The 27,868-nt window shown below is 39.0% G+C and overlaps 1 protein-coding gene across 4 annotated transcripts in view; it reads left to right on the top strand.

Annotated features, from left to right (window-relative positions):
- The window catches only part of BBX (BBX high mobility group box domain containing), a 2,705,004-nt gene that overhangs the window by 1,159,944 nt on the left and 1,517,192 nt on the right, over window positions 1–27,868 (top strand). For all 4 annotated transcript variants that reach the window (XM_044071093.1, XM_044071095.1, XM_044071094.1 and 1 more), the window contains one exon: window positions 26,746–26,817. In XM_044071093.1, the coding sequence (XP_043927028.1) occupies window positions 26,746–26,817 (72 nt within the window). The remainder of the gene's footprint in view (window positions 1–26,745; window positions 26,818–27,868) is intronic.

Genomic DNA, 27,868 nt, shown 5'->3' with positions numbered 1-27,868 from the left:
ATTTAGAAAGGGTAAAGCTTTAACATTGACCCCCACTTCACTTATATACTTATACGTTAGGAGCACCCATTTGGGTGTCCATTTTCTACTACTACTATCAAAGTATGACGTCTTTAAGATCCTATTGGCCTGAATCACTAAATAGTAAATTTCAAAATCCGGTAACTCCAGCCCCCCCCCCTTATTTTTTGGAACCATCAATTTTTCATATGATATTCTCATCTTCCTGGGTTCCCACAGAAATCTCCCCAATCCTATATGAAACCGTTTAAAAAATGTTTTCGTAATTCTGAGTTGTGCAGCTCTAAAAATATATAACATTCTGGGAAGAACATTCATTCTTATAATTGCTGCTCTTGCCATCAGTGGTAACTTCAACTTATTCCATCTTTCTAGATCCAATGTTTTTGATCTGCAGTTGATTTTACATTGTTTATAAAAAAAATTCCTATTTTCAGTGGAGAATGCAATCCCCAGATATTTTATCCTTTCTTCCGTCGTTACTTGTCCTATCAATGGTAGCATTGAAAAAGGTGTGGGTGTCTTTAACGGAAATATTTTAGATTTTTTTTAAAGTTTAGCTTGTAGTTGGAAATTCTCTCAAAGATTCTTATTGCAGCAAATATTTTTTCAGTATCAGAAACAGGTGTGGTACAATATATGTTTAAATCATCTGCGAAAGCAGCCAACCCAACCTTTATCCCATACAGAACTGGAGAATTATAGAATACATTTTGCTTAAGGTGTAAAAATAAGGGCTCCAAGTACAGATTAAATAAGATGGGAGATAATGGGCAGCCCTGACGGGTACCATTTTTGATTTGTATCCTATTCGAGCATTCGTGATTTATAAATAAATTTGTATATGCATTATTGTATAGTATTCTTAACGTTGAAACAAATTCCTGGGGTATATTAAAATATGGTAATATGTCAAATAAATAAACCAAATTAACCCTATCAGATGCCTTCTGAGCATCAATTATTAGGGCATACAAATTCAGGTTTTTGTGTTTCGCATAAGAGATTAAGGTATGAAGCGTTAAGGTATTGTCCGTGGTCTGTCTCCCATCCATAAACCCTGCCTGTTCCTCTGATATAATTAAGTTTATTACCTTTTTCAGTCTACTCGCCAGAATAGATGTCATGATTTTCATGTCGATATTCAAAAGAGATATGGGCCTGTAATTATCAGGATTTTTGGGATCACCTTTCTCCTTCAATATGAGAACTGTCCTTGAAGCATTAAAATGAGGATCATTAATTCCATTCCGCATAATATAATTAAAAGTCTGTGCCAATACAGTGCTCAAAATCTCACTAAAGGATTTGTAAAATTCTGATGTCAAACTATCTGGCCCTGGGGCTTTATGAGGCTTTAATTTCTTGATTGTCTCTAACACCTCCTCGACTTCAGTCGGTTTGATTAAATTTCTATGGAAATCCTTATCGATATTAGGGAAAGTGATTTTCTGTAGAAAATCTTGTCTTTATCTTGCAAGAGTGTCTGCTGCTCTCCGTAAATCTGATTAAAAATGTTTTCAAAGGTCTTCATGATGTCTGCCTTGTCAGTATATGTAGTATTGTTATAGTGTATTTCAGAAATTAACCGTGTTGATTTCGTCTGGTTGATAATACGGGCTAAAGCTTTCGAAGGGGTTTTAATATGATTTGCATATTTTACTAAATTTCTTTGTTCATAAAGTGACAGTTTTCTATTATGAAGTAGAAACAGTTCTTTCTGACACCTAAATAACTCAGTTTCTGTCTGTTCATTATAGTTCCTCATCAGATCTTGATCCAATACTTGAATTTTAGTTTCTAAATCTAATTGAGACTTATTTTGCAATTTTTTATAATAAGTAGCTTTTTGAATAAATAATCCTCTTAACTGCGTTTTAATTGTAGCCCATTCTATATCTATCAGGTGTCTATTTTGGGAAATATTGTATAGTAATTGTTTAAGAATCTCCTTAACTTCCATTAATATATCCTCCTTGGTTAATAAGTATGGATTCAAGGACCAATTATACCCTCGAAGCCTCTTAGTATTCATATTATTACTGGTTAAGGTTAAGGTTATCTTTGAATGGTCTGAGAGTTGTCTGGCTTGATTAGAAACACTAGGGTCGGCTGAAATCAATACCTCTGAAATTAGAAAAAAATCAATTCTCGACCACATTTTATGACAGGTTGAGTAAAACGTAAAATTTTCTGCTTTCCCTTGTGAGTGTGTGTGTTTGAAAGGGTCAAACAGTTTGAAATCAGTTTTCAGTTCATTCAATGCTACCATTGCCTGTTTATTGAACGCTTTAGACGCACCCAACTTGTCTAATTTCGGATCTTGGTAAGAGTTCCAGTCACCACCCATCACTATATAGCAATTATTATATGACTGTAAAATGGAATAAATTGAAGTTATGAAATGATGTTGGTTAACATTGGGGGCATATATACAAACTAGTACTATAGGTTTATCATACCATTTGGATGTGAGAAGTACCAAACACCATCTACCCTCCTGATCCGTTTTCATATCCAAAATATCTCCCTGAAAGTATTTCTTAATTATAATTGCCACTCCTGCACTGTTCGTAGTTCCTTCCGCCGTCACAATCTTCCTAACCCATTTCTTATGTTTCACTGACACCCACTGGTCATTAGTCATATGTGTTTCTTGTAATAAAATACAACCTGCTGATGATTTAAGGAACAAGTAAAAGAACAGCTTTCTTTTTTTCATGTTCTGGAGTCCTTTGACATTCCAAGATTCTATTATCCACATTTAAAAATCCTTAGAAATGTACATCGATGTCTACTCTTTTTAAGCAACCTTAGAATAACATAAGTTGGCTTGTCAACAAATATTTGGAAGCAAAACTGCCATCCCATCCCTACCCAGTTGCCTACCCACTATTCCTTCGGACCAGGATGAACATAGGTTTTTCACATTACTGGAAACCATCTGAGTAACTAACCTACTAATGCTAATATTTAACAATAAAACGCCATGCAAAAAACCTACTACAACTACTACTACTACGTCTACAAAGCCTAATTCTGACATTCCTTACTAAACACTACTATAAGTAACTACAGCTCTGATCATATTTTGGATATTCAAATGAACTAATTGCACCATAAAATTCTAATGTACTTCAATTCACTCTAACCTTATAAGCAGCAATAACATTTTGTTTTGTTGATCTAAACAGAATTAAATATTAGTTAACATAGATAAGACATAATTATTTAACATTTCTCAACACCCTGCATTTACTGAATTAAATGAACTAATTATTTTAATCTACATTATTCCTCCCATGCCAACTAACATATTAATAATAAAAAATCAATGCAGTTCACAGTAAAACAAAAATGTCATTTTCACTTGTAATGAGCATTTATATCAGAGAGAGGAACAAAAGGGTTAAAAAAAAAAAAAAAAGAGCATAAAAAGAGCACAGCAGAAAGGAGAACAAAAAAGGAAAATGCTTTGTATTACACATTTAAAAGCAACTACCTATATAATCTGTGTTTATTCACTGCACAATATTTTACCTGTTAATCTACTCATTGAGACAGAAAAAGAAAAAAAAAGAGAAAAAAAGAAAATAATAAAAAAAAATAAGAAGCCACAGTACCTTATTCTGCCATTATACATTACAGTCTCCTTCTCTAATGCTCAATACACTTCCACAGCATTTACCTGCAACACTCTAACTTCAACCAACATCTTACAGTCGTTTTTCTTCAAACTAAGTCCAAAAGGCTTCGTTTAACCTTTCCAATAGATCTTCTTACTTCCCAGGTAGTAAAACTGTAAAAACAGTCTAAGCCCTTTCCTTCGCGCTCGCGACAGGGGATCGAATTCACGAACGGACCTCCTGGTTGCGAAACAGTAAAAACGGTCCCTCTGCTTCCTCCAATACATTTCCTGTTGCCTCGTGGATTACAAACGCTCAGTACAGCCATAAAACTTCGTGGGAACTTCGTGTTGCAGCTGGAATTGCGAAATAAGAAGATAAAGAAGATGAATCATCAGGCCTGGAACAAGAAACAAAGCAGACAAAGGATTTTGAAGCCTCGGATCGTCGTAAATAGAGAATCCCATTCTCTCTGATGTTGCAGAAAGCCAGATGGACTGTTTACATTTATGAAGATGGCAGAGCCTTAAAAAGCTTCAAAAAAGTAGGTCTTGCTTCTTTTTTTGTGCTTACAGAGTATTTAATGCCATCCACAGTAAAAATTAGGTTATTGGGATATTTCATTTGAAATCTGATATTTTTGTCAATCAGAAACTTACAATATGGAGCCAACATTTGTCTAGATTGCCTTATTTGTGTTGGTAAATCCTGTGATATAGAGATTTTATTGTTTTGCCACATTATAAATCCACCAGATTTTTTTATAGTTAACAGTATTTTGCTTACGTCTTGATAGTTCAATATTTTAACATAAACAGGTCTGGGTATATTTGAAGCTTGAGATTCTCTGTATGCTCTATGAGCCCTTTCTATGACCATCTGTTTAACCTCCTCAGAGTCCTTGAGCAGAATTTCGACTATTTGTGTGATAGAAGTAATCAGATCATTATATTGAATGGATTCAGGAAACCCTCTGATTATTATATTGTTGCGTCTAGATCTTGCTTCCAAGTCCAGAATTTTGCTTTGCATCGATTGAATGTCTGCCCCATGCGTCTCTGTTCTTTTAGTAAGCATTATTATGTTGTCTTCATTTGCAGCTATTCTAGTTTCTGCTTTCTCCATTCTTTCGAGAATCCGGTTACATGTGTCACTAAATGTAAGCGTTTGAGCTGTCAGCTCATTTAAAGCATCCTGTATGGGTAGCAATGCTGATTTTATTTCCTCCATTGTGACCTGTTGATCAGACTTTGATGCTATTCCTGTTTTTGCAGTCTCTTGTTGTTTAAAAGTTTTCTGTCTCTTATGGAAAGATTCTTTCTCTGGCGATTGCAAAACTGACAGCTTAGTTTTGGTAGTTGTAGTTTCCATATTTTTGTCCTCTTTAGACATTTTGAAACTCTTTAAGTAGATTTATTTCCCAAGGAAAAGTTACAGCAGTGAGATAAGTCAGTCCTTTGTTCAGTACTCTGTTCAGAGTCAACCTGACAATCAGATCCAATCCTGCTACTAGCAAATATTTTTTCCAATTTTCTTTCCTCAGAAACAAAAGTGACTTCTGGTAGATTAGTAATTGCTGTCAATTAGTATCTTAACTCTAAGTACAACTCCACAGGGTTGATTTTTTTCTCAGGTATTTGAAGAGCTGAAGTACTGTAGTGCTTATAGAACGGCAGCCATCTTTGAAATCAGTATACAGTCCTTCTGCCATTACTACATCACAACCAGCAACAATGTGTGCATCTGTTTCCAATTCTGTTTTACAAAACCTACATTTTGTGTTTCTCGCACATGTTTAGTGGACTTTGTAAACCAATGTGTACATAGCCCACTATCTTGGGCCGCCAATATTAACCTTTCATCTTTTGGTTTGAGTTTGCCTCTCTTTAGCCATTCCTTCATTTGATTCTGATCAACATGTGGTTCTTCCAGTCGTTTTATATGCTTGCAACTATATTTATGCTTTTTCCACATTTCTTGTCTTCTCAGGATTCTTTGCTTTATATTCTTTCTTTTGTTTTTTGGCGCATTCTGTCCCTGCCTTATTTTTATCTGCTACTGGTTTGATTTCCATTTCCGCTTGAAGCCGATATGCTTCTGCTAGACTAAGCAGGGAAGTCATCTTAGATTTGTTCTCCTCATGTTTCAAAACTTTCACTATGTTTGGGTCTTTTGAGGTCAACAGATATGTAAGCAGACCCATGATTGAAATTGATTACATGTGTAGATCTACAAAGAGGCCCATACCTCCTTCAGAACAGGGAATATATAATCTTGGTATGCACTGATTTTTATAAATCATTTGAGCATGAAGCATCCTTTTTGTTTTCCTGTCTAATTTATCCAACACCTTTTGAGGTCAGTCAGTCACTCCAAAACTGTAAGTTAAGACTGGAAGAACAAATTGGTTTATAGCTTAAATTTTTTCCTAGATGTCAACACTGTTTTCAGGATTAATTTGTCTTCTAAAATATTAAAATTTGCATTTGCTCATGTTGTATTGTTGTTCCTTCTTCATTTCCCAAATATTTATACACTCTCTCTTGCTCAAGTTCTTTTATATCACATTCTTGTTCCAAACAGATATTTTCTTGGTGCTGCAGCTTTCTTGCTTTAAAGGTTGCTTCTGCACATTTATCAAGACCAAATGACATTCTTATACCATCTGAAAAAGTTTTGACTACTTGCAGTTGTGCTTTCAGTTTCTCATCTGATGAGCTGTGCAGTTTTAAATAATCGACAAATAGAAGATATGAAGTCTTTACACTTTGTTGCTTTCTGGGAGCCAAATTATAGCCATGACCTAATTGTTAAGCAGACAGTTTAATGGGTTAAGGGCAAAGCAAAAGGGCAGCGGTGACAGTGTTACCCTGGAAATATCCCCTTTTGGATTTTTATCCCTGGACTAATAATTTGTCCTTTATCATGGCTTAACTGCAGAGTGGTTTGCTACTGTTTCATGGTTGCTGTGATGTAGTTTCAGTGTAGGATGTATTTTATACATTTTAAGCACTCTTTTATCCATGAATGTGGGATACTGTCAAATGCTTTTTTGTAGTCAATCCAGGCCATACTTACATTCTTCCTCTTTTTACAGTTCTCCACTATGTCTTTAACAACAAATGCTCCTTTGTTCCATATGACTTTCTTTTATTCCCCTTTTGTTCTATTGCCATAATTGAGTTTTCTTCTAAATGACTATAAACTCTGTTGGCATCAATTCCATTGTATAGGTTATACGTTGTCAGAAGGCAAGTTATTGGTCTATAATTTTTAGGATAGCTTCCAGGTTCACTCTTAAGTCGGAGCTTTGATTTTCCTGTTAGCCGGGTTGTTGTCTATTCGGGGTGTACAATATAAATAGTTCCTACTCATGGCTAAATCTGCGTGCAAAGATGTTAATACTTTTAAGGAGACATTAGGCACTGCATCTGGGCCTGGGTTTTTCCAGTTACAGGCTTTTCTTAAATTTTGTTTCAGCCTCTCTGGCTGTTAGTTTATCCCATTTCATATCCTATACCTTTAAACTTCTTATTCTTTCTTTTGCTTCTATCCATTTAGCATCTTTATGTTCCACAGGATCTTCATAAATACTTCTACAAAATGTTTCTATTTCTTCTTTTTTTGGTGGTCTTTTCAGATGTCCTTCAAGGATGCATCTGCAGTCCTAACAAATGGGGTTGTCCTGTCGTCAGGCAGCCCTTCGGTCGGCCGGATTCCAAAGTCTGGGTCTGGCCTCGGCTGGTGTCGCACTTCACCCGACGTCATCTCTGCTGGTCTTCGGGTATAAAGGCATCAGCCGACACCATTTTCCTCAGTCTTTCTTGCCGCGTGGCGCCCGAAGCAGAAGCTGTTCGCAAGTGCCGGTCGGTCAGATCCAGAGATTACTACTACCGAATACTACTTCGAAGACTTCTAAAGAGCTAAGTACCCCGTTGGGGACTCTTTCTTGCCTCAGCCGATGTCAGAAAAAGTGAATAACTGTTTAACTTGTGGGAAACAAATACTTCATAAAGATTTCCACTCTTACTGCTTACCTTGTTTAGGCCCAGACCACGACGTAGCAGCCTGTTTAGCCTGTGCTTCCTTCAACCGGCACGCTTAGGCATCGGTCGGAGTTTCCTGAACAGTTTTCGGCTCAGATTTTGCGTACATTATGCCGTCGGATCCTCCGACTTCTCAAATTGTTAAGAAACGCAAAGAAAAAGACCGACACTCGCGGTCCGCGGTTTCGGCCGAAACCACGGTTAAGCAAACGCATGAGTGTCTCGGTTTCGCCAAAACCGAGCAAACGGGTCAATCTTCAGCGAATCCATGACTACTACCGAGGCTCCTGCTACCCTAGTTGAATCGGCCTCTGAAGTTTTGCCTATTAATGTGGTTCCTCTAGAATTATCGGACACCATCCCTTTGGATGTCTCTACCCCAGCACGTGGTGCTGCTAGGCCTCCTGCAGCCATGTCTATAAAGGCCTTTGCCAGGGCTAAAGCAGCCAAATCTGCTAAATCTGTGCCTGTTAAGCCCCTCTCACACAGGCCCAGTTCCAGTTCTCAAATGCTTACTCTGGCAGAGGATCTCATCTCTTTAATAAGGGGATCCCAATCTCACCCAGACAGGGCCTCTCAGCCTCCAGAAAAGAGACCTAGAGCAGAGCCCCCTGAGCCAGTGTCCTCAGATGATTCTTCTGATGATTCAGACAATACAGACCATCCAGAGGCTCCTTTTTCTACTTATGAAGATTCCGATGCTGAAGAATCTATTCCTTCTGCCTCTCCACCAGAGGAATTTTCCTTTGGGGAAACCTTACATGCCATGAGAAAACAATTCCAATGGCAGGGACAAGATTTCTCTGATTCAAGAAAAGGCTTAGGACCTTTCTACATTTACGCAACATAGGCCCTTAGCTATACCTCCAGTTCTTCCTGTTGTGGATGATGCATTTAATGATGTTTGCACTGCTCCTGATACTTTACCTCCAGCCCCTGCCAAGCCCGATAGGTTTTACAGGGTACGGACACTCATCACCACCTATACAAGGCTCCCTTGCAGATCCTGAGACTATCTCCCAGGGGCCTAAGGCAGTAGCTTCGACCTCAGCAAAAACCCTCTCCCTTCTGAAAGGGAATCCAGGTCCTTGGAGAGATGGGGTAAAAGTTTACACCTCTGCTACTCTCTCAGCTAGAGCTTTGAACTGTCAGTTTCATATGATCCAATACCAAGAGTTTATGCTTGATCAGTTAACTAAGAAACTGTCCTCTGATGATTCCTTAGATAAGAAATATGTTTTAGAAATGGTGAATAACATTCAGCAGGTTAGTAACCATTCTTTAAAATGTGGCTATGATGCACTGGAGGCTTCGTTTAGATCAGCCATGACTGGCACAGTTATAAGAAGGCATGCATGGTTGAAAGAACAGGTCTTGCCGGATCATGTTAAAGCAAAGCTATTAGATGCTCCTATGGATAAGGTCAGTCTATTTGGTTCTCCTGCCCAGCAAGTAATGAAGAAAATGGAAGAGAAGGCAAAATCTGTACAAACAGTTAAAGATTTCTTACAGGTTCAGCCCCAAGGTTTAGCAGGAACTGGCCTTCCAAAATTGGTCCTTTCCAGACTCCTCTAAATCTCAGAGAGGCAGGAATAGGCGTTCCAGAGGCAGAAATCAATCCAGAGGAGGTGCCAACAGAGGGCGCCAGTGGCAAGGCAATAACCAACGAGGCACAGACACAACCACTGCCACTGCAACAGGACAATCACAGTGACTTGGCTCTGACACCGCCTACCAGGGAACAAATAGCAGCACCCTTAGGCGGAAAGTTAGCCTTATTTTCAAAAATTGGCACTATATCACAAGAGACAAGTGGATTTTACAAACTATAGACCAAGTTTACATGTTTTATTTTCATACCTTACCAGTAAAAGAGGAATGCCAAACCTACCTCCAAATCAAAAACAGAAGCTCTAAAACAGATAGCTCAATTAACAAAGATGAGAGCTGTGGAAAGGGTACCACCTACAGAACAGGGCAAAGGATTCTACTCCAGACTCTTCCTAGTACCAAGAAAAGAGAAAAGTTGGAGACCTATTCTAGACCTGTCCGCCTTAAACACATTCATCATTGTTCCAAAATTCAAAATGCTGACCCTACAGCAACTTCTTCCCATGCTGGGCAAGGAGTGTTGGCTGGTAACTCTAGATCTCAAGGAGGCATACCTGCACGTCCCCATACGACCAAATTGCAGAAGATACCTCAGATTTCTTGCAGGATCAGAGCATTATCAATTCTCAGCATTGCCCTTTGGCTTATCTACTGCACCCAGAGTATTCACAAAATGCCTGGCATCAGTGATCGCTCATTGCAGGCTACAGGGAATCCAAATTTATCCATACCTGGACGACTGCCTGATACAAGCGGACAACAAAAGCAAGCTGACAAAAGACTTACAAAGAGTCATTTGCTTACTACAAGCCCTGGGATACACAGTCAATTTAAAAAAGTCAAGACTGATACCATCCCAAACAAGAACATTCTTGGGTGCAGAATTGGACACAGTAAAACAGATGGCATTCCTAACTGCAGAAAAACAAGAACAACTCCTCTTTACTTCTTGGCATTAACAAAGCAGAACAAACTAACAGCAAGGAAAGTACTGCAGGCCTTGGGCTTCATGGCATCATGCATAATCCTGGTCCCCCATGCCAGACTACATATGAGAAAGCTACAGTGGTACCTAAAGAATTTATGGTCTCAACACAGGCACAGCTTAGAAACCGAAATACCACTAATCCCATTCCTGAAACAAGAGTTCCTATGGTGGGCTCAAGCATGCCAGTCAAACCCAGGCTTGCCCTTCCACAACTTTCAAGCAAGCCAAACCATCACAACGGACGCCTCAGACCTAGGTTGGGGGGCACACAAGCTGGACAAATGCATACAAGGATTATGGACTCCAGACCAGCTGCACCTGCACATAAATCGAAAAGAAATGCTGGCAGTAAAACTAGCAATCCAGAATTTCAGACCATTCCTCAAAGAAGGCCATTTAATGATAAGGACAGACAACACCACAGTCATGTGGTACATCAACAAACAGGGAGGCACTCATTCATACCCCTATGCCGAATGACTCTGGACCTATGGAATATGGCTCTGAGCTACAACATCCAGTTACAGGCAATATTTGTACCGGGAAAAGAAAACATCCTAGCAGACATGTTAAGCAGAACTACCTCGGATGCTCACGAATGGATGCTACACCCGGACATCTTCAAGGCCATCACAAAGAAATGGGGAATGCCACAAATAGACCTATTCGCATCCCCACTCAATCACCAGCTCAAGAAATTCTGCACAAGGACATACCACCCACTTGCATGGAAGGTGGACTCTCTATCCTTCAGTTGGAAAGGCCTGACAGCATATGCATTCCCACCTCTTCCTTTGATGCACAAGGTACTACTGAAAATCAAAGAGGAACGTCCAAGGATAATTCTGATAGCTCCAAATTGGCCAAGACAACACTGGTATCCATTGCTGAGGAGCATGGCTCGGGGGAGAACGTGGACACTACCCCTGATGCCTTTGATGTTAAACTCAGAACGACTACAACATCATGCATCCAAACCTAAAAACTCTGCAACTGACTGCCTGGAACATTACATAACAGCAACTAACCCAGATTTATTCCAAAGGGTTAAAGACATTATCCTTGAGGCCCGCAGACCTTCAACAAGAAGGAACTATGCAGGAAAATGGAAAAGGTTTGTCATTTGGAGTACTGAAAGAGGAATAGATGTGTCAAAGATAGATATTGCTAACATCCTGGAGTACTTGGCAGAGCTTCTCCATACAGGCCTGTCCTATTCCTCCATCAAGATACATGCATCAGCTATTTCTGCAGAATACAGCTTCGATCCCCCTGTCTTCTCACATCCTCTACTCAGGCAGTTCCTCAGAGGAATCAAGAATGTAAAACCTCCTAGGAAACCACCATTACCAGCATGGGACTTTAACTTTGTGCTAGAAAAATTGACACTCCCTCCATTTGAACCAGCAGCAACAGCAGATCTTCAACACCTATCCTGGAAAACTGCTTTCCTACTGGCAATTACTTCAGCAAGAAGGGTTTGAACTACAGGCCTTAATGGCAGTACAACCCTTCCTAATCTTCCATCAAGATAGAGTGTCCATGAGAACTAATCCTACATTTATGCCTAAGGTGGTATCCAGAGTGTCTGTAAACCAGGCAATCCACCTACCTACCTTCTTTCCCAATCCACAGAACAGGGGGGAAAGACTGCTGCATACCTTGGATGTACATAGACAGTTGCGCTACTACCTGGACAGAACCAAGGGCAATAGAAAAACTGACCAGCTTCTAGTAGCTTATGCAACAGGAAGGGAAGGAAAAGCAATTTCCAAACAGACAATCTCCAAGTGGATAGGAAATTGCATAAGATTCTGTTACTCCTACCATGGAAAGCAAATTCCACAGAACATAAGACCTCACTCTACAAGGACTACAGCCACTACCACAGCTTTCTTACGAGGAGTGGCTACCAAGGACATTATTGAGGCGGCTACTTGGACCTCCGTGCATACATTTGCCAAGCATTACAACTTACCTCTATACTCTAGATCCCGAGCAGGGTTTGCCACTGCTGTATTGCAAGGGATCCTAACTACACCATAATTCTTCTTCCTCCTCCTCCCCTAGTTTGGCTATGGTATTCTACCCATTTGTTAGGACTGCAGATGCATCCTTGAAGGACATAGTACAGTTTTGTACCTACCATAAATGTAGATGTCCGAACAATACTGTTCGGACATCTACATTTATGGTAGGTACAAAACTGTACTATGTCCTTCAAGGATGCATCTGCAGTCCTAACAAATGGGTAGAATACCATAGCCAAACTAGGGGAGGAGGAAGAAGAATTATGGTGTAGTTTGGATCCCTTGCAATACAGCAGTGGCAAACCCTGCTCGGGATCTAGAGTATAGAGGTAAGTTGTAATGCTTGGCAAATGTATGCACGGAGGTCATAGTACAGTTTTGTACCTACCATAAATGTAGATGTCCGAACAGGATAGCATCTGCAGTCAGGATTACCCACCCTCCTTCCCCTCTGTGGTACTCCTAGGGTATTTACCCTCCTTATAGCTAGCTAGGGGGGGATCTCTTATGGTGTATTTGTTTGTATATATGTACATACATGCTTATTTTTTGTGTTTGCCTACTATTTTTTTTGGAAACATTGGCATTTACCCAAAATTTAGTTTTCCAAGAGGGCAACTGGCATCTGGGGCAAGAAACACTGAGGAAAATGGCGTCGGCTGATGCCTTTATACCCGAAGACCAGCAGAGATGACGTCGGGTGAAGTGCGACACCAGCCGAGGCCAGACCCAGACTTTGGAATCCGGCCGACCGAAGGGCTGCCTGACGACAGGACAACCCCATTTGTTAGGACTGCAGATGCTATCCTGTTCGGACATCTACATTTATGGTAGGTACAAAACTGTACTTTCCTTTTACTTCGTTTCTCAGTTCTCTATAAAACTTATTTGGGTCATCAGTAAATTGCTTATTTTGTATTTTTCCTTTGTATTTATGTGTGTATTTTCTAAGTTTTTCTGCCTGTGCTGATATTTTTAGTTTATTATTTGCTATAGTGCATGATGAATCCTGATCCTTTACAGTACTGCGCATTGTTTTCATCACGTCTGTCTTTAAGTATTTTTGTTGCTCTGTTCTCTCTTTTATACTCTTCTAACAGTGACACTTGTCTTAACTGCGTTATATTCTTCTCTGTCCGATACTTCCATGACTGTATTCAATTTCTCCCCTTCCTTTCCCTTACTACCCTGTGTTCTTGTGGTAGAATTTTGTTATTAATTTAGCTGCACAGTAATGTATCCTGTTTACTTCTGTTGTAGTGCATGGATCTCTATGGACAGTCCTAATTGCTGTGTTCATTTGTTTTATCACACTTATGAATTTTGGGGTTTTATTGACCTTCTGTAGCCTGTTTTTCATTGATCTTAGTGTATCTATATTAAATCAAACAACTCTTTTCTTTGATGATTTTGTTGTAAATTGAGGGCACATTTTTTTGTTCTCCATTTCTTGTGGGCACTCTGTAGAAAGTTCTATAACATCTTCCTGTGACATGTTCTCTTCAGTTTCACCCGTGTAATCCATTGCTCTTTCATATGGGAATTCACTGGTCTATCAGTCCACAGCATTGACTGTGTCAGAGTTGCCAGGTTTCTGTTCTTTTCCTTGCTGTATAGCTCCAATTGAACCTTTGTACTGGTTTCTTATAGAAGGCTCCAAAGTATCTTCATTTGTCAACTGAAGAGATGCTTCCTGCTTCACTGTTTTTTTTTCTTAATTTGCGTGTCCATTCCTCTGTCCTGTTGTGTTATCTGAGTTAAAATTTCTACACTAAATCCTTCACTTTGCAAGTACTCCAGAACTTCAGTTTCTATTTCTTTAACTTTTCCATTACTAATCCTGTTTTCCTCTCTGTTATTTCTTATTTTTTGTATTGCAAGACTTTCCGTATGAGGATGTCTTTGACTGTATTTCTCTTCAAATTTCTTTGGTGCTGCTCTTTTTGCACTGATTAGTTCTGCTTTCTCCTTCGCATAAATATTCCACCATATTAAATCTCTTTTTTTTTTCCCATGTCCATATTTCTTCTTCAGATGTTTCCTGCTCCTCCTGTTTCTTCTTACTTTGGGGACTAGTTCCAACATGTTATGATGTAACCAGTTAGAATTTCTACACTGAATCATTTACTTTGCAGTTATTCCATAACTTCATCTTTTATGCTTTTAAATTCTACTTGACTGATCTTCTGTTCTACATTTCCTGTCTGTAATCTTATTTTTTTATTCTGAAATTTTCCATAGCTGGATGCCTTTGCCTATGTTTCTATTCGAATATCTTTAGGGCTGCTTTTTTGTGTTACTTTGGTTTTGTCCTTTGCATAAACATTGTCCATATTTGTTTATACCCTTCAAACATCTCTAAATTTTGTTCTTTAAAATTTCGCACTTCCTCAGTCTTTTTCCAAATGGCACAAGGTTTCTTGGTTTGCATACTTTTTTTTTTCATGGATCTGGTGTATGAATGCAAATTTTTTATTTGAAGTTTTTAACAGTTTTTCTTGTGGAAGTATTTTTTTCTTTCCTGTAATTTCTCTCTTACTCCTTTTGTGTATCTTTTGTCTGGAAATTCTGGACTTCTAACAATAATAGTAATAATACATAATCTTTCTTCTCCTCAGTAAGTCCACTCTCATCTGCATGGCTCTTTTTTTGGCCCATCAGTTTTTATGATTTTGTGGACTGCTATTTTTTTCTACAATGTAGGGGGGGGGGGGCGGCGCATTCTCCCCCTGTGCCTGGCCAAGCCCCATTGTAGGGATATTTCCATGTCTTGAGGATTCTACACTGTCATTTTTTCCAGTCTTAGTACCAGAGTGCCTACTAGGATTGGGTACTTTTTTATCCTGGGACTTGTGCACCCAGCTATCTTTATTTTTTTAACCTACGTCTGTCAATGATATATGCTATATAAAATACAGTGTATATATCAGTGTTGTCTTCATGAGATTGTGTAAAACAGGGTCCACATAATGAAGGTACTCACCAAGTCTTGAGGATGGATTCAATTCCAGCAGTATTGCTCTCCTTTCATTTCAACATCATTTCAACATTCTGACCCATACACTGGGGTCAGTGTATGTGATACTATTGGTCAGTAATTCTGCATATGCTTGGGTCCTGCCCTTTTAGGCTAAATACATAGCTGTAAAAGGCCTTATGGTTATCCTTGGCTGTACTAGCTAAGTTTTTCTCAGAGGCCCTTAGAGGATTTGACAAGTTGTCTTATAGTTGCCTGTTGAGGCATAGAAAGATGCTTTTCCATTGTTGGGGTCTCACCTTTGTTTTCATGGACAGCAACATGGCAGCTTGTTTTTATATGGGGCTCTGGCTTTGATTCTTTCTGGTACAGCTGAGTCTGTATACCTATGCAAGTGGTTGTACAGGGCTTTTTTGGTGTAGTTAACACTTCTTGCTGGGGCTGGGGTTCAGAATGCATTTATACCTTCACCTAAGAGGGTATAGTTTGCCTTGGTGAAGTTTTTGTGTGATTTCGCCCTTTTTGAGTTCCGGTGTTAGTGTCAACTTGAATGTGACTAATTTGTGGGTCCAACAGTTTTGATAGTGCGTCTGTTTGACATGTTAGCGAGGACGAGATCTAGTATGTTTGCTCCTCTTGTTGGGATATGAACAGTTTGTTCCAGGACATTTGAGTTAATAAAGTCAAGGAACTTTTTGTGCTAGCAGGTTCAGGCTAGAGTAGGCTTCCCAGCTGATGGTGATATAATTGAAATCCCCCATAAGCAGAGTATTGTGTAATATTTGGATTGTCTCCAGTTTGGTCAAGGAAGCTTCATGCACATCATGACCCATGGAGAGGGATCTTTAACTGGCTATGACTTGAATGGAGGCCTTACCCACCATAACCTGAACTTGGAGTAACTTTGTGGAGTTATCCAGTCTAACTAGATGGGAGGTGAATTTGTTAATATATGTAGAAACACTGCCTCCTTTAGTTGTCACACATTCATTTTGCAGTCTGAAGGTGTGGAAGGCATTGTAGCCTTGGAAGTCAGGGGTACTCTCGGACCTTGAACCACGTTTTTGTGACTGCACAGGCATCTACATCTTCCACTGATCCTTCCAGGCTATGCAGTTTTTTTGGTTTAAGCCCCTAGTGTTCAGCAGCATGAACCTTATTTTGTTATGATTGACAAATTTCATGTTGATAAGTTTGTTTTCAAGACTTGCCTAAAAAAGGCACTATGGGGAGGCAAGATCCAAGCATAGAGGTATCAGGTGCAAATCATCTCTTGCAAAGCTGAGAGGTCTGTCAACCATGGCTTCTCAGGCTGATAGGAACTGGATCTCCTTTGAATGACACCAAAAACTAAGCCAGTTATTGAAATCAATCATTTTTTGTTTATACTGTGACATTATTATAGGTGAGGGTAGTATGATGCTCAAGGTTAGGGACATACCTGCCTGGGACATGTACTCAGAGCTCAGTCATGTCTCTCTTCATATTGTCCAGTGAGCTGTGTCTCAGGTCATTCACTCCAACATGAACTTTGACAGAGTTACAATGGTACTTGTTGCTGAGAGACCTGAGTGCATGTGTGATCTGATGAATCCTGGCACAGGATAGGCAGCTGACTCTGACTTTCTCCTTGTCCACCCTGGTGAGCGAGACATTTACTTGTCTCGCTATAGAGTTTCCAATGACTAAAAAGGTTGTTTTTTGAGTGTTACGCCTTACGGGCTTGGTAGATGAAGACATTGGTGTTGCTATGTGTCATGGTGGCTGTGGGAACTGTGTTAGTTTTAGCAGTCTTGTGTTCTGGAGGTCTCTGTTGTCTCAGTAGGATTTTTGAGAGAACCTTCCCTGTATGTTGATTTTTGTGTCGGATGTGTACTATGTGCCCGTGTAGTGGTGGGTGGGTTGACAACCTCATCTGTGTTGCTGTTTTGAGTGTGAGAGGGCATGTATTCAAAATCTTTGGTGTAGATAACATTTCTCACTTTCTGTACTAGAGTGAGTTGTTAGTAGAGAAAAGAACCAATGAGGATACGTATTCCAAGCCCTAGACTAACCACCCTTCACCAGAGAGGTTCAAATCAACACAATCCTCTCACTAGAGTGCAGAAAGGCCCCTTCCAAGCCTAGATTGGCTGGAAAACATGCTCTGAACAAGCAGCCACTACAAACGGACCCAGATATATCAAACCTGTATCTGGACTATGCTACAGCTAGTAGCTACTTTTGTTTCAGAGGGATATGCTAGCAATAAAGATAACACTGTATGAACTGCAAAAGTAGTTTGTTGGGGGCACATTGTGGGTCCTTTGAAGAGCACTTTTGTCTAACAGCAAAGATTGAAACAGTACTGATTTCATGAACCTTTCTTACACCCTGACTTAAGAATATGGTCCATTCTTGTCATAATATTAGAAGTCCAAAAGATTTGGAGAAATTAAACAAATAAGTACAGAATAATGTGAGAGAGGGATTTAAAGATTTCAGTTTCAGACCAGGACTGGAATGATGATTTACTGATTCCAATATATGCTTCAAAGTTTAGAAAATTCTTATTTTTTGTTTGGCTGGCAATGCCAGTTTAAATATTTCTATATACTTGACAGAATTTCACAAATATTTTCTATGGCTCCTTTAATTCTCAGAGAATGAACCTGCAGATTGGCTGCACATATTTTGAGAATGCCCTTTGCCTGCACAATTTAAAGAAGATCTAAGTAAGCGAGATAATCAGTTGTCGGGTCCAGACAGCTCTTCCCACAGAATTTCATACTAGAACTAGAAGCATTGACTATCAAGGTGGAAAGTGCAGTATCTTCTCCTCTTAGGTAGGAAATGTATCACAAAGAGATGGAAACAAATGTCTCACCAGCATCTGTCTGAGCTTAAAATACTATTGTTACAGTTTGTGAACTGGAAATTGGCCCATTTAAATCTCAGATGAATAAACATAGTGAAAAAATGGAATGCTTTCACCAAATGGCTTAAAAAATAAAGAAATATAGACACATCATGCAAATGTGCAAAATTTCACCACAATGTATGTTTATATTCTGTAGAAAGAGATGCAACTGAAAATCAGTTTGGTAAGGTCTTAATTAACTGTAGATCCTTAATCTTGATTTTATGGTTTCTGGCTTCATTTTAGAATGCTTGAGGTTATCGCTGTTTACTGTTTTCTTAATTATGTAATAAGAATTGTTTTTTGCATTGTATTTTTTTTATTTATTTGCTATTTTTTACTTTAAATAAAGCAATTAGTTTAAGCATATGGTGGGTCTCTCCTCCATTTCCATTTCAAAAGCTTCTGGGCTGATATTGATAATTGGTGACTTTGTGTTAAGAGGTTTAAAGGCTATTCTTCCCCAGAGTTCAGATGAATATAGTTATGGTCTCCTGCCTCAGAGGTGGAAGATGACTGACATTAGCTGTAGTGTTAAGTGTTTATGTAACAGAAAGTTGAGATACAGCACCATTATTGTGGTAGCAGGTTGTAATGATATGACCAGGACTAATAATGAAAATTTCTTTAAAATTGTAGGATACATTGTTGTCAATCAGGGGACAAGTCCCATGAAGGAACAAGCAAGGTCCTTTACTAAGTTTATAGAAGGAAGTTATTAAAAAAAACTCTGAAAAAGTTGTTTTAGTGTAGGAGCTTTTGGATAGCCACAGTATTTATTTTTGCAAGAGTACGCGTCTTAGTCATCAGAGTAATCATTTGGTGGGTAAGCACATGATTAAGATCCAGATTTAAATCTCAGGCTTAACAACTCCTTGAAATTCCTGCTGACTGATGCCAGACATGTGAATAATAAATTGAGCTGGAAGCAATCATTGCAAGAGATTCTTATGATGTGGTGTTTATTACTGAGACTTAGTCTTAAACTTATAACTATTCCTGGCTTCAAGGGACATCATACTTTTAGAACAGATAAAAGGGGGGGGGGTGCCTCAGTCTGTTAACACTAGGTTTAAGTCAGTGTTATCTTACTGTCGTCAGAATTTGAAACGGTAAAAATTGATAGACGTTTTCATAGTACGGATATTGCCATTTTCTATCAACCCCATAATTCAAGTATGGCTGATGTTAAGCTGTGTCATTGCATTAATAGTTTTGCAAACAAGTTTGATATTCCAGCTAGAAATTAATATGCCCCCCCCAAGTGTTGATTGGTCTGCTCTTATCTCTTTTAAGACTTTTAAAAAAATAATTGAACATAGTACATGTAAGGACGACTCACAGTTAGTGACTGACAATACCAGGAGTACTAACAGTTTTGATGTAGAGGAGTTAGCACACTACATGCATTGTCTTGCATTATTAAGCGTCATTTAGGGAAGTTGGATCATGTTTGTGTAATTTTTAAGGGTGCTTCAAATATTTCTGCAAGAGTTAAGGAGAAGGGGACTTTCAGGAAATTTTGTTATTCTGACTTTGTAGCAGTAAACTGTGAAGTATAATCATAGAACCGGGAGTTGAGATTCAAAGGTTTGTTAATAAGAGCGATGGAACAAGTTTTAGGATTATATTAATAGTATGATAAATATGTCCCTATTGGTATTGCTTCTGGAGACAGTAAAAGCTTTCCACCCAGTGGAATCACAGGGTTTCCAATGAAAATTAAAAAAAAAAAACAAATATGAAAAACTTTAGGGCTTTTCCAACTATCATCTAAAGATCTTTCTAAGCTTATTCATAAGTCAAGGTCTGATTATGAAATCAAATCAATTTGGCTACTAATGTAAAAGAGGGTGATATAGCCTTTTTAAAACATTTACACTCCTTTGGGGATGGATGAATCATCTGTGGTCACTTTAAAAGTTGGTGTAAAGCTATTACTGAGCCAGGATACCTGATTAAGATCTTTGCAGATGTTTTTGTCAGCAGTTTACAAGCAAGAGATTCCATAAATTTTCCATTTACAGATAGTAAAGGAATTTGCCCCGTAATGCAAACTGATGATGGGCATTATTTAATATTGTCACATTCTGCAGCCATGCCTGATAATTTGAGTAGATGTTTTTTGAAGGGTAAATTTGAAAGCTTGTTACCCTGACATATTGCAAAGATGATTAATTGAAGGTTATATGCCTGTCATATGGAAGGAGGTGACTGTAGTTCCAATTCAGAAATATAAACTTAGTTTGACAATTTACGACTGTAGCTATTTTTAGTATAGGAATTATGTTTAATACATTAATTGCCTGCAGTAGCAGCCATTGCATAATCATCTAAACATTTATGGACTACTGTTAAATCCCCCTGTATTCTGCTCCCTATTGGGGTGGACCAGTTAGCTTCAGTTACATCCTGGGGAAGTTCTTTGAGTGAGCCATGTATCTCTCTTGGGTTCACAGGTAGGCTGTCAGCCCTTTTGGGTCATTTTAAGTCTAGCCAATTTCCCTATTCCATTTGTTTATGGATTGGCCTTACTTATCCCATGGTTGATTGTATATTACCCCTAATGAGAGTAACTGGAACCATACCTTTAAGGGGACCCATGCATGTGATAAAGCATTTAGGAGCTGCCTCTGTCCATTGCTAGTACAGGGGGCAGTTCTGGGGTAAAGTTTTTGTTTCCTGTCCATAGATCTAAGTTGGTATTGAATATGGACAGAGATGAGCTTTGTTTTATGTGGATGGGGAGTCTGTTCCACAGCAGCAGTATCATCTGTGAGATATAGCTATCCCTCCAAACCATACTGTTGATGTTGCAGAAGAGGTTTAGATCCCTAGACCAAGTATTTCTGATGCCATTTGACTTGATGTGCAGTAAATCCATCAGTAATGAGTCGGACTTCCCTGTATGCCAGACACAGGTCACCTCTTAGCAGTCTGTAGGATATCGAGTATAGTGAAAAAGCTTTGAGTCTATCTGTGTAGGACATGTTGTTTAGGTCTTGAATGCTTTTAGTAAGGTATCTCTGTGGGCGCCCAGTTGTTGCATGTGCTAGGACAGTTGCATACCAAAGCGGGCATTGTTTTCAATGATTGGCCTAATGAGGGCTGAATAAAGGAGGGCAGCTAGATCTAGACACAGTCCCTATGTTTCTAAGCTGTAAAATATAGGAGGACTATCTAACAACATAGACACATGTTGGCCAGACGTTAGGTCACTGTCCATGTAAGTATACAAATCCCGAACAATTGGGTCAACTCTTAGGGGAGTAATGTCAATGAGGCAGTTCCCTGTTGGAGATTCCAAAAAAAAAGCATTATTGAATCCTTCAGGAAGTCATTTAGTTTGTCAACAATTTTGGCTCCATTAATTTATTTGGACCAAATCTTCCTACAGGATGGCTATTTCATTTGAGGATTCAGTGACTGCTCTTAGCTTGTAGTTGTCTGCCAACTTAGTCAGCTAAAACCCTTTGATGTTGGCTTTTACTTCAGAAATGTAGATGCCAAGCAAGAGAGGTCCCAGCATAGAACCCTGGGACACTCCACTGTTCTCCTTGTGGAGGTAACTTCCCCTATTGTGATTATCTGTATCCTATCTCTGAGCCATTTGGCAATCCAGTGGCTAACACAGGGGGTTATTCCCAGTTTATTTAACTTTTTTACTATGCTTGAGTAGGGAATTTGCCTGGGTTGAGGTATACATTGTGTTCCATTTTGCTTTCATACATTGTTTTGGTGACCTTTAAATCAAGTTGAGTAAGCATGACCTGCCCTTGAATTCAAACTGAGATGGATCCAATGTTTTGAGGTTCCCTATGTCTTGATTGAGTAATAACAAGTCTTTTCCATGGCTTTTCATGTGAGGCTGGTCAGACCTATGGGTCTGCAATTGCCTGGGTCTGTGGAAGGTCCTCTGTTATGTAGGGGAATGACTGTAGCTTTTCTCCATACACTTGGTTCAAAGGCTGTATGGAGGCTGAAGTTGAACAGTGTTAGGGATGTAACTAAATCATGCTTCGTGCTATTTAAGATGTATCCAGAGATATTGTCAGGACCCATCAATGCACTATTTTTAGCTTTTGATACTTTTAGGACATGGTCTTGTGTGAAGTCTTCCCATCATATGTTAGATTTTATCTTTGATATATATCAAAATAAATTTGTCAGGGATACCTTTTCTACTGAGTTTGATAAATTTTTTATGAAAATGTTATAAATTTTCTTGACCTTGGTTTGGCTGTTGGTGTTGTCTATTTAGACTATGCCAAAACATTTGATTCTGTCACCGTGACATGTTGAAGTCATGAAAAAGCTGACATGAATATTTATGTGGCTAGATGGGTGACAGACTAGTTGCTTAAACATAGTGTCAGGTTTGAGTATGAAACAATTGCTCAAACTTTAGGAGTATTCCTTGGGTTTCTGTAAAGGGTCCCCTTCTTTTTTTGGCATTCTGATGCCTGCCTGCCAATCTTGAAGAATGTTTGTCTCAGTAAATTTTCTGAGGATATTAAAACTGACAGTATAGTCACTAATATCGAGAATTATCATTCACTTCAAAGGTTCTTTGGATAGTTTAACTAATGAGCTAACTTCAAAAGGTGTGAATGTTTAATAATGTAAAGTTATTCAGATAAACCCCTGGAAGGGCATTATTTCCCACAGTAACACATTCTGGAGGGCATTATTGCACTTGGTGCGCTGTTACGCATGTTTTTGCATTTTTAATGTAGAATAGTTCCTCTGGCTAATGTTTCCAACTTGCTGTAACATATGTAATTTTATTTGTAGGAGGTATGTTATATCCAAAATGTAAGTTATGCAAGTATTTAATGTGTACACACACACACACACACACACACACACACACACACACACACGTACGTACCCTTACCCATTCAGAAGCACAGACACTCTCCCTGATGTACATAGCAATGCATATACAGTTCGGTTGATTGTACTTCAGATGTACCGGAGAATGGGGAGAAGAGTTATTGCAGCTGTCGCTTGTCCTCCCTAGTACCTCTTTGCTAACCTGGTTTTGTCACATATTGTTGCTCTGTGCAGTAGAAAGAAAGACAATTTGCTGAGGATTGAGGTCAGTCAGTAATGCCAGACATTAGAGTTTTATACATCGTGTTGTCAAGGAAATGCTGTTGATGGACAAAGATGTTACTCACTGTCTCTCGTATTCTTTTTGTCAAGTATGCACACGTGTACCTCCAAACTCTTTCTCTCTCTCACTTACACAAACACACTTCCTCATTTTACTACTACTAATTTTTTTTTTAAATAAATTCAGTTTGTATACTTTATTCTTGTTAAATAGCAAAGTGCTGTTTAGCATTTTCAGAGGAGGCCTGGAGAGAAAAGCTGCTAAACATTACAAAATATTTTAAAAATAGTTTTACAGTCTTTAAAGATAGTACAAAAATATATACAGTATAAATAACTGTACCAGATTAGACATAATACAGAAATATTGATTAATAATAGATGCAAGCTGTATGACAATGATTTAATAATTAGAGAAATTTTAGCTAGTTTATACAGAAATTAAAGGTAAGTTAGTATAATACAAACAGGAATTGCAATATGAAGTGAGAGAACAAGCTTATGGTATAGTTAGAGAAAGCCGGGGGAAGCGAAATTGATAGAAAGTAGTGAAGAAGGGAAAGTAAGGAGCTGTATGTTATGAATAGGTATTTGTCTACATTTAGGAATGTAGTTTATCCTGGTGCTGAGCAAGAACAGAGCCAGCTTTTGGCGAGGAAGTCTGAGTGATTTTGAAGGATGGGAAGAATGCTACTGACCTGATGGATAGAAATAAGAAGTTCCAGGCCTTACTGTGTACTAGGATATTACTATGTACTTAACAGTTGTCATACACCCAATTATGCATTTTAACTGGAAGGTCACACACCTATGGAGAAAAGAGAAAAGACTACACACAGTGAATCAGTTCTGGTACACAGATATCTACAAATCTTAGGGTGCAGTCTGACATTGGGAATTCCCAGTTGACACAAAATCTTCTAAATTACTAGTATGACAATTCTGATGCTGAGAAAAAACACCATAAATACCATTTGTAGATTTTCATAGTTTTGGATGAAATGGTTGTCAAATGTACTTTGTCATTTTTTTCAGCCTTATGGCTTCGTCATATGCACCTTTGAAGTGTACTGCAACAACCCACGCATGGTTCAGCATTACCTATATCTATGATGACATGATAAAAGGAAGTATTTAGGTGAATGGTTTAAAATCGAATGCTATGGCAGCTAAGGATATGTGAGAAGAAACAAAACAGAATGTAATACAAAAAAACTGACAAGTTGGAAGTTGTTGGTTATGTCCCTTTGGTTTTATGTATTAGGTCAGTTGTATTTTTATCAACCAGAGGAGAAGTTACGAACCAACATTAATTTAATAGAGTTATTTATTTATTTGGGAGGGGAAGAGGGGAAGAGTTGTTTCTCCACCTGAGCTGTAGGGTCATAGAAGAATGTCTAGGCTGTCATCCCTGGGTGGATATTTTAAGCCGAGCCATGTTATCTTTTTTTGCATATCTGTTTTATCCTATAGGTGTTTAAACATCCTTGCCATAAGTTTATTCAAGTTTTCATTTGTAAAGGATTACTTGTTAGGGTCACACCATCAGTGTATTAGGGGACCCTACTGTAAGCCAGAGCATTTAAGCACTGCTTCTGTCTGTTAAGTGGGTAAGGGTTATACCAGGGTAAATTTCCTTTTTCCCATCAATTAGTCTAACTTATATTTGCATAGGGATATGGATGAGCTTTGTTTTGTGCAGATGAATGCCTGTTGAAGGGATACTTTAGAGCCACACCATTAATAGCACAAGCAGAAAGTTACAGTTCAAAGTAGAAAGGCATGTTGATGAAATGTGTGTGTGTGTGTGGGGGGGGGGGTGTTCTGAAAACAAGGAATGAGAAAGAGGAGTGGAATTTTGGATGCAGCCCCTTAAGAAGAATTGTGAACCTCCTGTACATCAAGGCATCCCCATCATCCAGTGAGAAATTCTGTTATGTGGTACTCATAGTATTCCCCCTCAAGTAGTCCACCGATGCTAGTATCTGAAGTCTTCATACTGGATGGTGTTAAAGTATTGAGCTTGCTTTTAAGTCCATGGCAGTTGCACCAAATTTTCAGCTTACCTTTTTAGTGGCTTTGCATCATAACTGTGGACAGCAAGTGATGCAAGATTCAGAGAGTATTCTGAATACTAAGGACAGTAACAGTGAAAGTGGCAGATGCAGCTGACATCAGACCTATACTGGGAGTGCACTGTGCAGCATGTTTGACTTTCTGATCCTGGGGACAGGCCCCCTAAGAATGAAGCATCACCTGCAGTGTAGGAAAAGATGTCTTGTCAACGTGTAATGGATCAGTCAGTGTATCTTATTTATAATGATGTGTAATAGGGAAAAACGGATGGATATTACTGTGCAGCATGTGATAGTGTGAAATGAAAATTAGCTTTTACTACGTAGTTGGTGGTGTCAAGCCGAAAAACCTTGAAAAGCCATAGGGTTCAGTTTGAAAGGTGGGTCATTTTGTGTGATGGCAGCAAAGTCCCAGGAGAATGTTTCCCTCTAATGCAATAAGCTGTAAATTTCAGTTCAGTTGAAAAAAAAAAAAAAAAAGTATCACTGAGGCTTGGGCGTTTCTTACGATGGAATAACTGGTGTGTGGTGTAAAGTAGATGGTTAGATGTAAAGGCAGCTGTACTGAATAGCTGGTTGGATGTCTGCCTTTGTAGGCCATACAGACTTGTTTTAGTAATTGATTTCATGCAAATATTTGAGACACTTTCTGTATGATTTTCTCAGCTTTAGTATTAAATGCATCTCTGCAGCAAGTAATTTCTGAATTATATTGAGTGGTCATGATTGTAAACTACCGAGATTTCAATTCTGTGAATTCTGTTGGGCTTACCGTTAACATATAGCTAGAGTTAGTAATACTTGCTGAAGCACGCGTGCAAGGTTTGTACTTTTGTGTTAATAAAGTTAATGCCTTTTAGAACACTGGTGTTAGTTTCTTAAACACGAATGCAGCCTTTCTTTTATTACTGCATTCTAGATGATGCAAAACCTTTGTTGGTCCAATAAATGGTATTACATTATATCTGTATTCCATTGTCTCTGTGTTTTCTGTTAGAGAGCCAACATGGCATATCTTAATTTTTCTCTTGCGTTCCAGATGCTAATTTGGGTGCAGACATTTTTTATTTTAATTCAGACTCCGAATCTTTCTTTGAAACTTTAATCAGGAACATCTAAAAACTTGTATTTTCTCTTTGTTTCATCCTTTTAACCGGTTTATGTTTTACATATGAAAGTATGTATTTGATTTTAATTTTAAAATGCGGTGCTGGTGAGTGATAAATGTTGAAATTGAACATTACTTAGTAGACGGGTAGCATGAACAGTTTTCTTGACCCGTAACTACTTAGTGTGTTAGTGTGCACTGAGAGGGAAAAAAATAGCTAAGATGCCTTCATTTTGTGTTTTGTAGGTTGTCTCTCATACACCTGTACCCAGCACTACAGACAATGGCAAAAATCTAACTGTGTGTCAGCAGTCAGAGGTTAGTCCTTGATATTGAAAAATGTCTATTTCATCTTTAGAAATAGATGACTATGTGCATCCTTATTATGGTTTACCATAATGCTTTGATTTTCTTAGTTTTTTATTGTATTCAGGAAATGGGCACTGTTTTGAAAAGCATTGATCTGAAGTAAGTTAACTTCATTTGGTCATCAGCCTGTGGGCTTGAGATCCAGACCGGATCCAAGACGGCAGTTTCACCAGCATCAGATCCGAGCTCCAAGCTCCTCCCCTTACCCATAATACCACTGCATCTCTTTTCCTTCCCCCAGATCTCGTTTGCCGCGGCTTCCCCTCCATCGTGATCACTGAGCTCCAGGTGGCAAGACTGTTGTTTCAGGGTTTTTTGAGTGTAATTGTGTGTATTTCCTAATTCTTAGGTCCCTTTATTCCTCTCTTTTGCATTCTCCATTGAGGTTTAGTGTAAGTTAAAAAAAAAAAAAAAAAAATTGTTGCAGGGTAGCGTAGGCCTTCTCCTCCCCTTTGCCGCCTTGTGTTTGAGTTTGTGTTTGAGTATTGGGGTTGGGTAGCCAGACACTTATGGCAGATCAACAAAAGTTGGTCTTTAGAAAATGCAGTGTGTGGCCCTAAGTTATCCCCTGCGGATGGCCACACTCCGTGCGTTGTTTGTTTAGGGACCGCTCATTTGTCCACTGAGTACTCCATATGTGCGGGGTTTAACCCCAGGACGTTAATGGACCGAAAGGCCTAATTAATCTTGAAGGGGCTTCTCCCCTCCACAGAGACTGCTGCCTCCTCGTCTTCTGTAGCGGCGGTCTCGGCTGTGACCGCTCCCTCTACTTCTGTTGTCCTCTCCACCCTCACAGGCTGGGACTCACCCTCCTGACCACCGACCTGGGGAAAGGGAAAAGAAAAAATAGAGAGGCACCGTGAGAAAGAGAAAGGGAGGAAGAGATCCTCGGACTGCACGGATCTGGTGGGTCCTCCTCCCAAGCTTCCTGCACCTTCCAGGCCGACTTCCCCTCTGCTCCAATCTCAGAGGTTTTCCCCGGAGCTGGAGGAAGTTCAGC

Source organism: Protopterus annectens, chromosome 5.part0, assembly GCF_019279795.1.
Source record: "Protopterus annectens isolate FY-2018-M chromosome 5.part0, PAN1.0, whole genome shotgun sequence".
Lineage (NCBI taxonomy): Eukaryota > Metazoa > Chordata > Ceratodontiformes > Protopteridae > Protopterus > Protopterus annectens.
The sequence above is the reverse complement of the archived record's forward strand: the minus strand, read 5'-3'. Positions and strand labels throughout refer to the sequence as shown.